General features: G+C 46.6%; 3 protein-coding genes across 3 annotated transcripts; 2 read left to right on the plus strand and 1 right to left on the minus strand.

The window, feature by feature from the left end:
• Positions 1-4,023: 4,023 nt before the first annotated feature.
• On the plus strand, positions 4,024-6,396 carry sclB (putative C6 transcription factor; the record flags this gene model as incomplete). The annotated part of the gene is made up of 2 exons (XM_032062469.1): positions 4,024-4,677; positions 4,793-6,396. The coding sequence occupies 2 exons, from the start codon at positions 4,024-4,026 to the stop codon at positions 5,798-5,800; spliced, it is 1,662 nt and encodes a 553-aa protein (XP_031918475.1). The 3' UTR covers positions 5,801-6,396.
• A 2,998-nt stretch (positions 6,397-9,394) lies between these two features.
• Positions 9,395-10,629, plus strand: BDV38DRAFT_294315 (D-mandelate dehydrogenase-like dehydrogenase; the record flags this gene model as incomplete). The annotated part of the gene is made up of 2 exons (XM_032062470.1): positions 9,395-9,757; positions 9,820-10,629. The coding sequence occupies exons 1-2, from the start codon at positions 9,560-9,562 to the stop codon at positions 10,627-10,629; spliced, it is 1,008 nt and encodes a 335-aa protein (XP_031918476.1). The 5' UTR covers positions 9,395-9,559.
• A 236-nt stretch (positions 10,630-10,865) lies between these two features.
• On the minus strand, positions 10,866-12,873 carry BDV38DRAFT_294317 (amino acid permease; the record flags this gene model as incomplete). Its single annotated transcript, XM_032062471.1, has 6 exons — positions 10,866-11,370; positions 11,442-11,906; positions 11,955-12,103; positions 12,164-12,205; positions 12,271-12,472; positions 12,527-12,873. The coding sequence occupies 6 exons, from the start codon at positions 12,871-12,873 to the stop codon at positions 10,866-10,868; spliced, it is 1,710 nt and encodes a 569-aa protein (XP_031918477.1).
• Positions 12,874-13,081: the final 208 nt, after the last annotated feature.

Below are 13,081 nucleotides of genomic sequence, written 5' to 3' on the forward strand. Positions count from 1 at the left end.
TATAGTTTTCTTTCCTTTTTCTTTTTTTCTTCTTTGAAGTGTCTTCCCATTTCTTAGGACCGTAAAACCGTAAAGGGGGAAACCCATAAAAACCATTGAAATAAAAGAATTTGCAGGAACAACAAGTTCGATGACCGGTTGAGTGAAACTAAAGGAGACTAATAATGGAACCAAACGCTCTACCTGGTATCATAATGATGGGTCACGAAGGTCAGTGGAAAATTCCCGAGAACAGCTCAAGTTTAGGACCCTTTTTTTTTAAGGCCAAGAAACATGACTCGCTAATATTCCAAATCAACAACAAGCGAGTACATGCCATAAGAAAAAGAAAAGAGATACGACGAATAAAAGAAAGATCACACAACGATTTATGGGCCTATCCACGACCCGATTCAGGAATTAACCGTCGGTAATCCGCGGTCAATTGGTCTCCTCCACTAGATCATGCTCCATTGCTCCGTGCTCAAGCAGCGAGTGGATCTTTTCGCTCTTATCGGGCGGACCATTTTCTATTGTCATCCATGGGTGTGGAGTGCTTAAATTGTCCGGACCTCAGGTGACCAAGCTAGACCCATGTTTTGTCTCACTGATCAGGGAGCTGCAGCTGCAGCCACATCTTGATCTTCTTCCTCTATTTTCAAATCCACTGCAGAGAATCAGGAGATACCGATTGGACTACCTCACTGACTTGTAGCTAACATGCCGCTTTGTCTAAGATCTCGCAGTGTCAAAAACGCACAGAGCCTAGACCACTTTTCAAATCCTTTGGTCTAAGTGGCGTGGCACCGTCATGGCGTTGCTGAACGAAACGTTCTGACTATCCGCGAAGATCACCCCCAACGGCCGGAATCAATAGAGCTTAGGCTAATGAAGATGTGGTACGAACGGCGTCCCCCACAAGCGCTGTCCTCCCACCCACCCACCAAAATCCCAAGGGGCTGGGGAAGAAAGGGGGTGCTCATGTCTACAAGATCGCAGCTGAGTCCATCTTGAAGTGCCGGCATCTTCCAATTCGGCACTCAATACATCAGATAAAGTGTTTTGAATACAGGGTGCAGTGTGTTTGATTTACCACGACAAGTCAGAAGGACAAACCTTCATTGACACAGCCTGTGGGTCTTAGCTTTAGGCTATGGAACCACTGCGGAGAATTGTTGTCTCAATCCAAAAGTTCGGACTATTGAGCTGGCGTCATCTGTCAAGCGGTACAAAGACAGGGCTGTACGGAGGTACTCAGTCCAAGACTGACTAGTCCTCCGTTGAACACTGCGTACTGCATACATCCTCCGTTCTGTCTCTTTCGGGCTGATCCCATCACGATAGTTACATAGCGTTCCATGGTCCTGGGACGTCGCCTCGAGGGTTTTAATGACGATCTCGAGTCGCAATTACTCGTTGCAGTGATATTATTGGGTATTCGATTAAGACAGAAGAATTCTTCATGCCAGATGATCAAAATTTCCGTTAATTTCGTCAGGAGCTGTTTCCCTCGTCTTGATTGTCACGACCTAGTAAATGGGGTTGCCTGAAGGAGCTACCTCCGTATACAGCTGAGGACCCCAGTGCGTACACGCATACTGGTGATCAGAACCAAATGGAACCTCGAAATGAAAGTAAAAATTGGCTAAATATATTAATACTATATCTACCTTATTGAGTGATAGAAAATCTATATTTCCATGGTTAGGATATCCTTAATAACCTTGACAACACCAATAATAGCAGTCTGAATTAACTAATTACATAAATAGAGAATAGCAAGGAAAAACTTGGTTCAATGGGGTCCACAATGTGATCTCGAATGTTCATTACCACGTTTTGCTTGCCTGTTTCTTTTAGAGTTCTGAGACAAAACCGCGCAGCAATTAATAAATTGAATAGAGTTATATATAAGGTAGAATAAGGATAATAAGAAAAGAAGAAGAAGAAAAAGAAAAAGAACAAAAGGGGGAAAAAAATCAAATGACTACATGAAAGAGAGTTCATACGTGGTAACCACAGAAGTATGGTTGCTGACGAACAAAAAATACCAGGTCAATCCAGATCGCATGCGGAAAGGTACACACAGAAAACACATAGGTTTTAGAGGAGGGGTTCTATTACCCACTCCCCAATGATTGACAAGCTTAAAATCCTGGTGAGAAGTTCCCCGACTTCCTATCTTACTTGGTTGCGCATGTCAAACTGGGACGGGGAGTGCGCAGCCACCCCATCCTTGCCGAGCGGACTATTGGCAATGGATGCAGCGGACAGGCGCCGACGTCGATCCGTTGGCTCAATCTTTTTGCCTTACTTCCTCGTCTCCTGATTGGCATCGGCTGAGCACCACTACTTCACTAGGCTATCAACCAACGACCTGGAAAAACTAAAATACTCGAAAAATAAAATACAATAAAAAATAAAAATCAAATAATAATAATAATAAAAATAATAATAAAATACCACAACTCCACAGAGAACAGTATCCTTCTTCATTGGGACATGGCGTCTGATCCTTTTTTTCTCCCCCTCTCTTGAAATTCCCCTCTTTGAGAGGGTATTATACCCGTTTCGGGCGATGTCAGTGACTATTCTTAACCGTCCATCTAATGTCTAATGTAAGCCACGAACCTCCTGTCTACCCAGGAGGAACGAACAAGGGGGATCTGCTTGAAGATGGCCAAATTTCTGACTAGAAATGAGCGGAAGACGAATAGAGTGATGAAGAAAAAAATACGAACAATGAAAAAAAAAAAAAGAAAGAAAGAAAGCAAGCAAGAAAGAAAAAGAAAGAAAAGAAGTTGCCCTATTCCAAGGGAGGAGAAGGGAAAACGACAACTCTTTCGAGGTCTGGTGTGAAGAGTGAGCTCATTGGACTGGACCCGCCGGAGGATTGGAACTATTCGCGGTTCCGATTCTAACATACAGAACTCAAAAACACTTACATGGCCTACGGAGCGAAAAAAGAACCCCCATGGAGATCTACAAATGATGGAGATCAAGTCTATCGGCTGCTAGTCGGTGTTGCACTGGCCACTATTACCCACCCGCTGCTCCCAGATGCTGCCAACCAAGCAGGGACCTTCCTGTTCGTGGGTATAAGCCTCGTCACAACAGACACAGACTAGGGTCTTGCTATCACTCGCTCATTTGAAGACAATTCCCAAAGCGACTTGAGCGCCCAGCGGGATCTCTCCTCCCCTTAACATTAAACTTACCATCTGGCGGATGAGCAGCCAAGAGTGACCCTACCCAAAGTACTTGACGATCGAGGTTGGGTATACCTCCTTTTCCTTTTCCTTCGATTCTTTATTGCTTGAACCCTCTGGATTTTATTATTCCCTTCGAAGATCGCTCGCCTTCAATTGCCAATTTTCCTTAAATTTACTCTCCGTTGGCAAAGGGAGTGTAAGCCCGCCGGATTATTACGCCTCACTTTCCGGTTATAGTTCACCGTTTTTTCCTATTTTCCTGACGGATGTTGAGCCACTTCACGGCCGCCAAAAATCTATATTCAGAAAAAGAAAATAAAGGGGGAAGAAGAAATAGAATCTTACATAGTGTGCTAAGAGGTAAGGACTTGCTCGCTGTCTGTCCCTTCTTTTCTTTTATTTTTTTTTTTGGTTTTTTTTATTATTATTATTATTTACTGCACCTCCACTCTCCCTAATTTTTCCGCTCTACGCTTGCCCACTGGGTCCAGTGATCGCCCACCATGCTGCAATAATCAACCCATGATGGAGACCATCGAAGCTATGGAAAACTGTCCGTCACGATCTGGGCAGTCTATCCGGATTAGCGCGTCCTAATTTATGACTCCTCCAATAATGATCCTGGGCTGACTTGATTATAAGCTCCTGTAGTCCTCTGACTGCAATGCGTGGAGTTTCAATAATGACTGCCGATTGAACAGGAAACCGCATTTGACATACAGCAGAACGGCCTTTTTGTACCGGAATATGCTGCCCATGTCAATATCGACCACAACCCTCTTCCCGTTCTTGTAAATCGCGTCCCCCGTCGCTCGAGGGATTATTTTGCCAGATGCAATCACTAGTCCTCCCCCCTTCTTCCTTCATCACCCCAGAGTTCGGACATTCAAGACTTGATCCGGGCCCAGGGAGGCTTTCATTTGATCTAACTCGATCAACCAATGCTCGAAGGTGCAACACCCGGGATCTCCCACTCCCTCGCTCTATGTCCGCTTCGGTCCCGGCAGAAGACCCGCTGGAGACTTCTGGAAACGTCAGGCGGCCCGGACAGTCAGAGCTCCATCGACCGGTAACGGCGGTGGAGTCTTCCACTGTATCGGCGCCTTCTGGATTATCCGCTGGAGTAACGGGGCAGGTTCGCCCTCCAAGAACACCTACTACAACCATCCACGAGTCAGCATACTACCGAGTAATCTCTGGGCCGAGTAATGATGTACCTCGACACCCATTTCCAGTCAGCGACAATTTCTCCTCGCGCTTGCCAGCCTCGCTCAGCGTCCCGGTAACTTCGCAGCCTTCGGTGCCGACATTTTCGCAGCCCACCTTTGGAACGTCACCACCTGGGGCTGCTGGCCGGTCACTGACACAGAAACCGACAAGACGAACCAAAGCTCATGTGGCTTCCGCGTGCGTAAACTGCAAGAAGAAGCATTTGGGCTGTGATCCTGCCCGACCTTGTCGTCGGTGTGTTTTGTCCGGGAAAGAAGTAAGTTTTGCTATCTACTTTCGTGAGATCATCGAGCCGCATTCCTTGTATAGGAACCTATGTGGTCTGAGGTTGTGATTGAAGAAAGAAAGCCCTGTTACTAATTGTTCGACAGGCAACATGCGTCGATGTTACGCACAAAAAGCGGGGAAGGCCGCCCTTGAAAGCCGAAGACGCGTCCCTCAGAACGTATGCATCACAGACAGATAATTCAGGAACATCCGGAGAGCAGCATGCGGCTCAGCCACGGCGCCCCATGCATAGGGCTACATCATCCCGTGAGCTCAGACCCATGACAGACTTGCAGGTACCCGGCGGACCCCCTGGGCCCTACGGGATAAGGGTCTCACCAGGGCAGCCAACAAGATGGCCGGGTGCTATATACTCCCCAGCCATTGATCCATCGCTATCGATGCAGCGTAATATCGGACATCGGCGATTCTCCTCCTCAAGCTCAGTACAATCCATGGCAACAGTGTCCCCAGGCAGTTTTGTGCCGATTGGAGGATACAGCCCGGTTATGAGTGCATCCCATATGCCTATGGGTGTTGGGAGACCGCTGTCATCATACGGAAACCAAGTGGTGCACCCCAGTTCTTCTCCACCGCAATATTATCAGCCGTACGGTGTTCCCTATTCGCCATATGCGCCCAATGCTAGAGTGGTCAGTCGGATGCCCATGGGCGAGCAACCGGTGACAAGAGATCCCCGGGAAAATGTGGTAGAGTCTTCCGTTAGGCTTCCCCCTATTTATCCTCCCACAGTGGGAAACCCCCAACCTGGGCCACAAGGACATCGACTGAGCGACCCATACCCAGCGAATTGGTCACCTCGCACTCGAGAGGAACTGATGCAGCAGGAACCACGGCAACTGCCGTCACACGGTCACGGAACCATTGAGCCTATCTCGCCCAGTAGCCAGATGCGTCAAGCCGCATCGGACTTCAGTTTCGGGAGCCAAATTCCCCGACATCTGGCACCAGTTCCTCCTATGCAAGAGCAGTTGCCTCAGGAGTCTCCTGTACATGCTCGAGATGATCAACCAGCCGCTGAGGCCGAGACTGATGATTCAAGGCCCGCCAAGAGACGGAAGATGGCCTTAGATGATATGGTTAACGATTGAGTGCTTATCTCGATCCACAACAACTGAAAGAAACAAACATATCCATGATCAGAGCTAGCATATCCATTCTTTTCTTTTTCCAAGGACCCGATGGCCCATTTTGGTTCTTGATGTGTAGCCGGACCTACAACAGTTCATGACCTTCATGTACATTTCCTTTGTGGTACGTTTTTTGCTTCTATTCTGCTTACATCCGATATCTAGCGGCCTGTCATTTTCCATATTCTTCTTTATCGCCTCATTTCCTTTGTTATGCATTTAGCACAGATCCGATCTTTGTCATTGTTGTGTTATATGGTCCATTTCAGCACTATTTCCTTTGTTTGACCTTGAGAATTGCATAGGCCTTGGATGTTTGGGTCGACTGGGCTTGTTTCATACAATGCATGGCGCGCTGCGCGTATCCTTCGAAGATATATTAATCGTCTTGAGCATTGGATTCAGCGTCATAGACGGCGTTTTGTTTTGGAGTCGGGGGCATCACCAAGGTTGCTGCATCATTCATTGCATATTCAAAAGGAGCATTCGTATCTTCTTTAGTCTTTCTTTCCTGTCTGATTTTATTATGAAGGGCCTTTTCATATGCTGGCTCTGTGTCATATAGATAGCTCATACAAATTGTGGGATACGTGTGTACCATTGGAGTTGAAAGAGGGTGCAAATTACAAGACATAATTTATTCTGCTTCTTAGACCTTTCCAGTCGATGTTGAGGAACTCAATCGGGTATGTAGTCACCAGAGCAATTTTGGCATTAGCTATTGACGAAATAACAAATGCACAATTCTTGATATAAATCATTGATAACCTGAAGGATTATCTACTACTAACTTGGAAACGATGGCAGACTTCCAGATACAGTTAGGGTTATTCAACGTTGCACTGGCCGAGGTAGTAGTGAACGTCAACCACGCGACGATCTACAGTCTCCACGACCATCGTCTGCACATCCGATGTCACCTACTATTAGTGGGGCATCTTGGGGGAAAAAAAAGCAAGAAAGAAAAGAAAAGGAACAAGACTCCCCACCATGCCCACCTATTAGAATCTTCGAGGCCATTCTACTTTACTCCAAAAGACCAAGCAGACAAGTGGAGCTAAGGTAATAAGGGCTATGTTTGTGTTCAATAATATATAATTTGTCAAAACGTCACGTCACGTCGCAACTATACCAAGTCACAATATACTCCAAACTCCGTTCTTTTGGCTCCATTATTTGATTAACAACATATATACATATATGCCCCCTCCTCTGTTATTCAAACAACAGCCAAAAACCTCACTAAAATAGTCTACATCTTCTTCAATCGCAACTCTACTGAGCATCTACCTTTTTTCCTTTCCAATTTACCCATTCCATCCTTCTAGGCTACCTCTAGGAACATCGCACGCAAGCCCATATTCAAATTATCTAATCCCCCACCCATAGTTAACCCAGACATCCATCCTCACCCCCAAACTACAAATGCACTTCCACATTCCTTCCCAAACCTAATCTCCTTCTACTGTCTTTCTTGGCCCTTCTGTTAATGAATTGGGAAGAACCCAACGGGAAGCTTCTTCCAAGTGAAATAACCCTATCAGAAGCTCACCCTTGGGATGGGGATGATTAGATCGGAGGTTAGGATGGGAGACCTATAGGGATTTGTTTTGGGTTGGGGGGGGGGGGGGGTTGTTGGTTATGGGTTCCAAGGTGTCTTTGTAGTTGAGGTGGTGAGATTGTGGCGTATGCGATTAAGCTTTTAAAAGGGGGGAAGGCGATGGTGAGCTTGCTGGGTGTTTATTTGGAGGCTGAGCGGCAAATTGACAGTCTGAGGTTGTGAAGCGATGGGCTAGTGGTGGTGTTTGGTGAGTGGGAGGAATGGGTTTTGGGGAGGGTTGGTCCAAGGATGGAGGTTACGGGCTGGAATCTCTAGAGTGAATGGGGATTTGGAGAGATCTTCGCGAGGAGTATCTTTATTGTCTGGGTTTGCGGCTAGCTGACAGGCTTCGATGCACATGTTGAAAGGGAGGCCCAATGACTTGCGAAGAGGGACAAACGGTGGATAAGACTCTAGTGAAGGCGTCTTCAATGACGAATAGGGGAAACGGAAGATGGGAGGACCAAATAACTGCTTTAGTATTACCATGTCGATGTGGAAGGAAGATTACCTCGCGGGCTTTGGACATTCGAAGTCCGTTCTGGAGTACTGCTCTGGGGTAAAATTCTTCCTGTCCATTTGGACTCACCTCAATCCAATCTGACTTCCAATGGTAACTGCATCCTTAGAATTCTTTCTGATAATGGAGATACAGCCCATCAGCACGTTTATACATACACCGTTACTCAAGTTAGGGCTATAGAAGTGGGCCGGCAATAGTCTATCGTTGTGGCTGATATGATGGTGTCATGCACTTTGCCGGCTGGAATGCGTGTCATGAGTCTATGGACCCCATGGAAAAACGCCACGGAATCAGATCGATGAATAACCATGGTCAATGTTGGCGTCCTTGATCCGTGAGTAATGGAGATACGCATCTCGACAAGGATGCGTTATACATGAGTGGGTATGATTGGTCGCATTACGGGCGTCACCCGACAGACAAAGGGCTTCGAATCCCGGTTCTAGAAATGGGTTGAACCCGACCCCTGCCCGTCTACCAAGACTGACGCATTGGCATGGAGGCAAACGTGGAACGTCATGGGTGCTTCATGGCCGTGGTCGCAGATAAATGGGGATTGGACGTCCTATCTCCTTGCAAGGATGGGTGTTTGATTCAACGGAAATACAAAGATGGCCGTTCCCCTGTTTACCTTGATAAGAATGGAAGAGAATGTTTCAGACTTCTGAGCTAAGGGAAATAGGGGTTTTGGTGGGTAGTATGGAAATGGAGGATGAGTTTGGTGAGTCTGTTCTCTCATATGGTTTCGGAGGATATTTATTTAGCTAGTGTGGTCTGTATAGTAGCCCACTGACAGAATATCGTGTCGCAGCATGGTCTGTGTTCTCGGGAGAAGAGCACTAAAAATATGGTGACGCAGGCGAATAGGGCGATTCAAGACGCAGTGATGTAGGGAAGGTTATGTGCACACTTAAGAATGTGCAAGGATTCAAAGCGTCCAATATAACCTTAGTATATCTAATGAAGTCGAGGCTAGTACCACAGCAACCCTCACCAGGCAACGAGTCATACCTCCGGTAGAAGTCGATACATTATTCCTGTCACTAAAACCGCCAAGAAGGGGAAAGCTTGTAGAGGCTTTCCCATCCTTAAGATCTATAACCCTATAATATCTTTCGAAAACAAACTGTCTGATCTTGTTCCTGTGCCTACTACGAATGGCAATACCTTTCCGGAGCTCAAACATGCTACTCTACTATCACCCAACGGACGATGTCACCTAGCGGTTGTTCTTGGTTCTTAAATATTTCTTTCATTGTAACAAAGACATTGTCTTCAATTTTCCGCTGACGTTTGTGACACTCGTCGACCTTTGCCTGATCCTCTTGCTTCATTCTTATATGACGAAGCTAAATACTACGAAATGAGAAGCAGCAGCTTCAGTTTATAGGTCAAATTAGTAGGCTAAACGTTTAACCGTTTTTAGATTCCCCGCAGATGCAGTAGACTATAGAAAGGACTGGGTAGGAGATGGTATGGTCACATTGTACATTCAACAAGCTTTGTCTAACACTCAATAAGACGATATAGCAACGTTACAAGGAAGACTCTATACCCCAAGCTATACTTGGCCTTTGATTCAGCTGCCTTCGGAAATATGCCTATTATGCCAGGACCGCGACCATTCATTCTATTCTTCAATCTAGTCAGACATGCAGTACCGCTCTATCAGCAGTTACAAAAGGTAGCACGAACCGAAATCGTCACAAGCAAGAGTAGAGACGAGTTCTACTCCGATCTACAAAGAAAATACAAAGATATCTCAATCATCTACAGAACATCAGCGAGCGGGGCTGTAAGTACCCTCTCTCCAATCTTCACTCAATCTATTCCCTGCACATACTAACAATCCAACAGGCAGCGGGAAACTTCGACGCAGAATTGATCCATCGCCTCCCCTCTAGCTGTAAGCATATCTGCCACAACGGTGCTGGCTATGACCAGATCGACGTGAACGCATGTGCAAAACGCGGAATCACCGTGACCTACGCACCGGACCCCGTCACCGAAGCGACAGCAGATCTTTCAACCTGGCTGATGCTGGGTGCTCTGCGACAATTGAATCCATCCCTCAACTCCCTACGAGCTGGGAAGTTCAAAACGGGACTTGACTTCGGCCACGACCCCCAAGGCAAAATCCTGGGTATCCTCGGCATGGGCCATATCGGACGCGCGATCAAGAAACGCGCCGAACCGTTCGGTCTTATCACCAAGTACCATAGTCGCAAGCCCCTCTCCTCTAATCAAGCGGCCGGTGCTGAGTGTGTCTCTTTCGAAAAGTTGCTGGCCGACAGCGACATCATTAGCATTAATGTTCCTCTTAACGCGCAAACTAAAGGGCTCATTGGGGAGAAAGAAATTTCTCAGATGAAGGACGGTGTTGTCATTGTTAATACCGCTCGTGGTCCCATTGTAGATGAGGCTGCGATGGCAAAGGCGCTGGATTCGGGGAAGATCGCCTCCGTGGGCCTAGATGTATATGAGAATGAACCACGCGTGAATGAGCGGTTGCTACAGAATGATCGCGCCTTGATGGTGCCTCATCTTGGAACTCATACTGTTGAGACGTTGGCGAAAATGGAAACGTGGGCTATGGAGAATGCGAGAAGAGCGGCGCTTGGGGAGAAGCTACTCTCGCCTGTTCCAGAGCATATTAATTTCCAATAATTCGTGGTTTTATTTGTGTCAATCAATTAAGTGTCAGAGTTGATTATTGAGACCTTTTATCGGCGACACTGTCCAGTATCTTGTTGGTGCAGTAGGTAAAACATAGAATTTTCGCTGAGTTGACTATCTTTCCAGGGTAGAAGATAAAATGAGTAGAATTCGTCACGTATACATCGTTATTCGTAACACAGTTATTGGTTACGGTTGATATGTACAGAAATAATTAAAGAAACATATTACAAGAACAACCACATGCCCACCTGCTTAATTCTCCCCATGACGCTCTTGTCCTCTGGGTCCCACGAAAAGAATTTCTTCTTGCGAGACCCATCCGGTTGGGGTGCATTATCGTCGTGGATATTTCCTTCATTTGGATCATTCAAGTCGACTCCAGTGCTGTGAATAAGGTTGTACCGATCGGTGATCAGGTCCATCTCGCCACGATGAACAAACCGCGTTCGTTTAAACAATTTCCAGGCGAGGAACATCACAATCATGACAGGAATTTCAATATAGTAGGAAACAAAGTCGACGCCCTTGAAGTGTGGGCTGAAGCATTTCCAGCCTTGCACGAGGATGAGAACGCTGTTGAGGCCGATGGCGATGATAGGCCCGACAGGGTAGGTCCAGTTCTTGTAAGGGAGAAGATGCTCGAGGCCTTGGTGGCGAATAGCAGATCTGAAACGGAGAGATGCCACTCCAATGCAGACCCATGAAATTTGGTTTGAGACTCCGACAATGCTGGCATGGGGTTAGCTTCAATGTCAATAAACACAGACATCCGTGGTTGGGATTGACGATAATCGACTCACTTTTGTAACCACGACCATAACTGGCCAGCTCCGATGTAACTGGCGCCAAAGCATAAACCACTGATCACAGACGTCGCCAGGACAGCAATCCAGGGGATCTGAAAGCGATTCAGATGGCCGAAAAAGCGGGGTGCATATCCGTCAACAGCCAAGGAATAGAGCAGTCTGGATCCAGCAAACAAAGCATGATTCGCGGCAGAGATGACACTAGTCATAAGCACGGCATTAATGAAACTGCCTGCGACAGCACTGCCAGCCTGTTGGAAGACGAGGGTGAACGGACTGGTGGCCGTGTCTCCGTTGGACAGACCGGGATAGTTGTATGGTACGTTGAGGCCGATAATAATGATAGACACGATGTAGAATAATATGATACGCCAGAAGACGTTGCGGACCACCTTTGGCATGTTCTTTGCTGGGTCCTTAGTTTCACCAGCCGTAACTGCAATAGACTCGGTGCCACCACTATTCATGTCAGCGCAATCTTTCTCAAGGATTATAAATATAACATACAAGGCAAATGAAGCTGTAACGAAGACGGATGCAAAGCCACCAATACCGTCAACAAAGGGTGCGTCATCGACATAGAAATATTTGTCTCCAATATATGTGTGTTCAGTGTTGCCGCCACAGTTGACTACAATACCGAGAATAATGAAGATCTGGACATCGTCAGCATTGTATTCGTCAAATCAGATGGGGTCAGATGTATAAGAACATACTATGATAGTAACAACCTTGAGTAGACTGAGCCAATACTCGATCTATAATATATCCCTGATCAGCAATTGGAGGCAGAGCCATGGATTTTAACATGCATATAACCTACCTCTCCGTAAACCTTGACGGAAAACATATTCAAAGCAATAACAACAACCAGGAATATCAGACTAATTGCCCATCCAGGGAAGTTATCCGTCCAGTACTGGAGCAGTAGTTGCAGAGCAATAACATCAGACGCAGTGGAAACCGCATCATTAAACCAGTAATTCCAGGTAAGGGCGAACCCTAAAGCGTCATCGACAAACCGACTGCAAGTAGTTAGTATTCATGCAACACCTACCACCTAAGGTAAAATGACTCACCCAGCAAAAGTGCAGAAGGATCCCGCCACAGGGATGAAAGAAGCCATTTCACCCAGAGAAAGCATGGTCACAAAGACAATACCACCGCAAATGGCGTAGGCGATAAGCATAGATGCCGGACCGCCAGTAGCCAGAGCTTTACCCGTTCCCAAGAATAAACCAGTTCCAATAGTACCACCGATAGCAATCATTTGAACTTGACGTGCAGAGAGATTACGGGCGAGTTTATCTGCATTGACATACGGAGTGTTGCTGTTGAGGGGGTCTGCTACCAACCCGGGAGCCTTCTGAACCGCATCCTCTTGAGGGGCCCTACCGGGCCCCTTCTCGATGTCATGGACCGCCATTATGTGCAAATGGTCCGGTAATGGTCCCGACTTGGATTACTGATAGAGCACTTGAGATATCAAGTCCCCAACTGACCAACAACCAGGGTCAGGGAATCCTGATGGAGAGGGTAAATAACCCGTCAAAGCCAAACTATGGCACTACCATGGATTCCAAGTTAGCATATTAAACTAGCAGAGCACCTGCATAACAGCTAAAATCGACCTA

This window comes from Aspergillus pseudotamarii (assembly GCF_009193445.1).
Source record: "Aspergillus pseudotamarii strain CBS 117625 unplaced genomic scaffold BDV38scaffold_4, whole genome shotgun sequence".
In the NCBI taxonomy this organism is placed as follows: domain Eukaryota; kingdom Fungi; phylum Ascomycota; class Eurotiomycetes; order Eurotiales; family Aspergillaceae; genus Aspergillus; species Aspergillus pseudotamarii.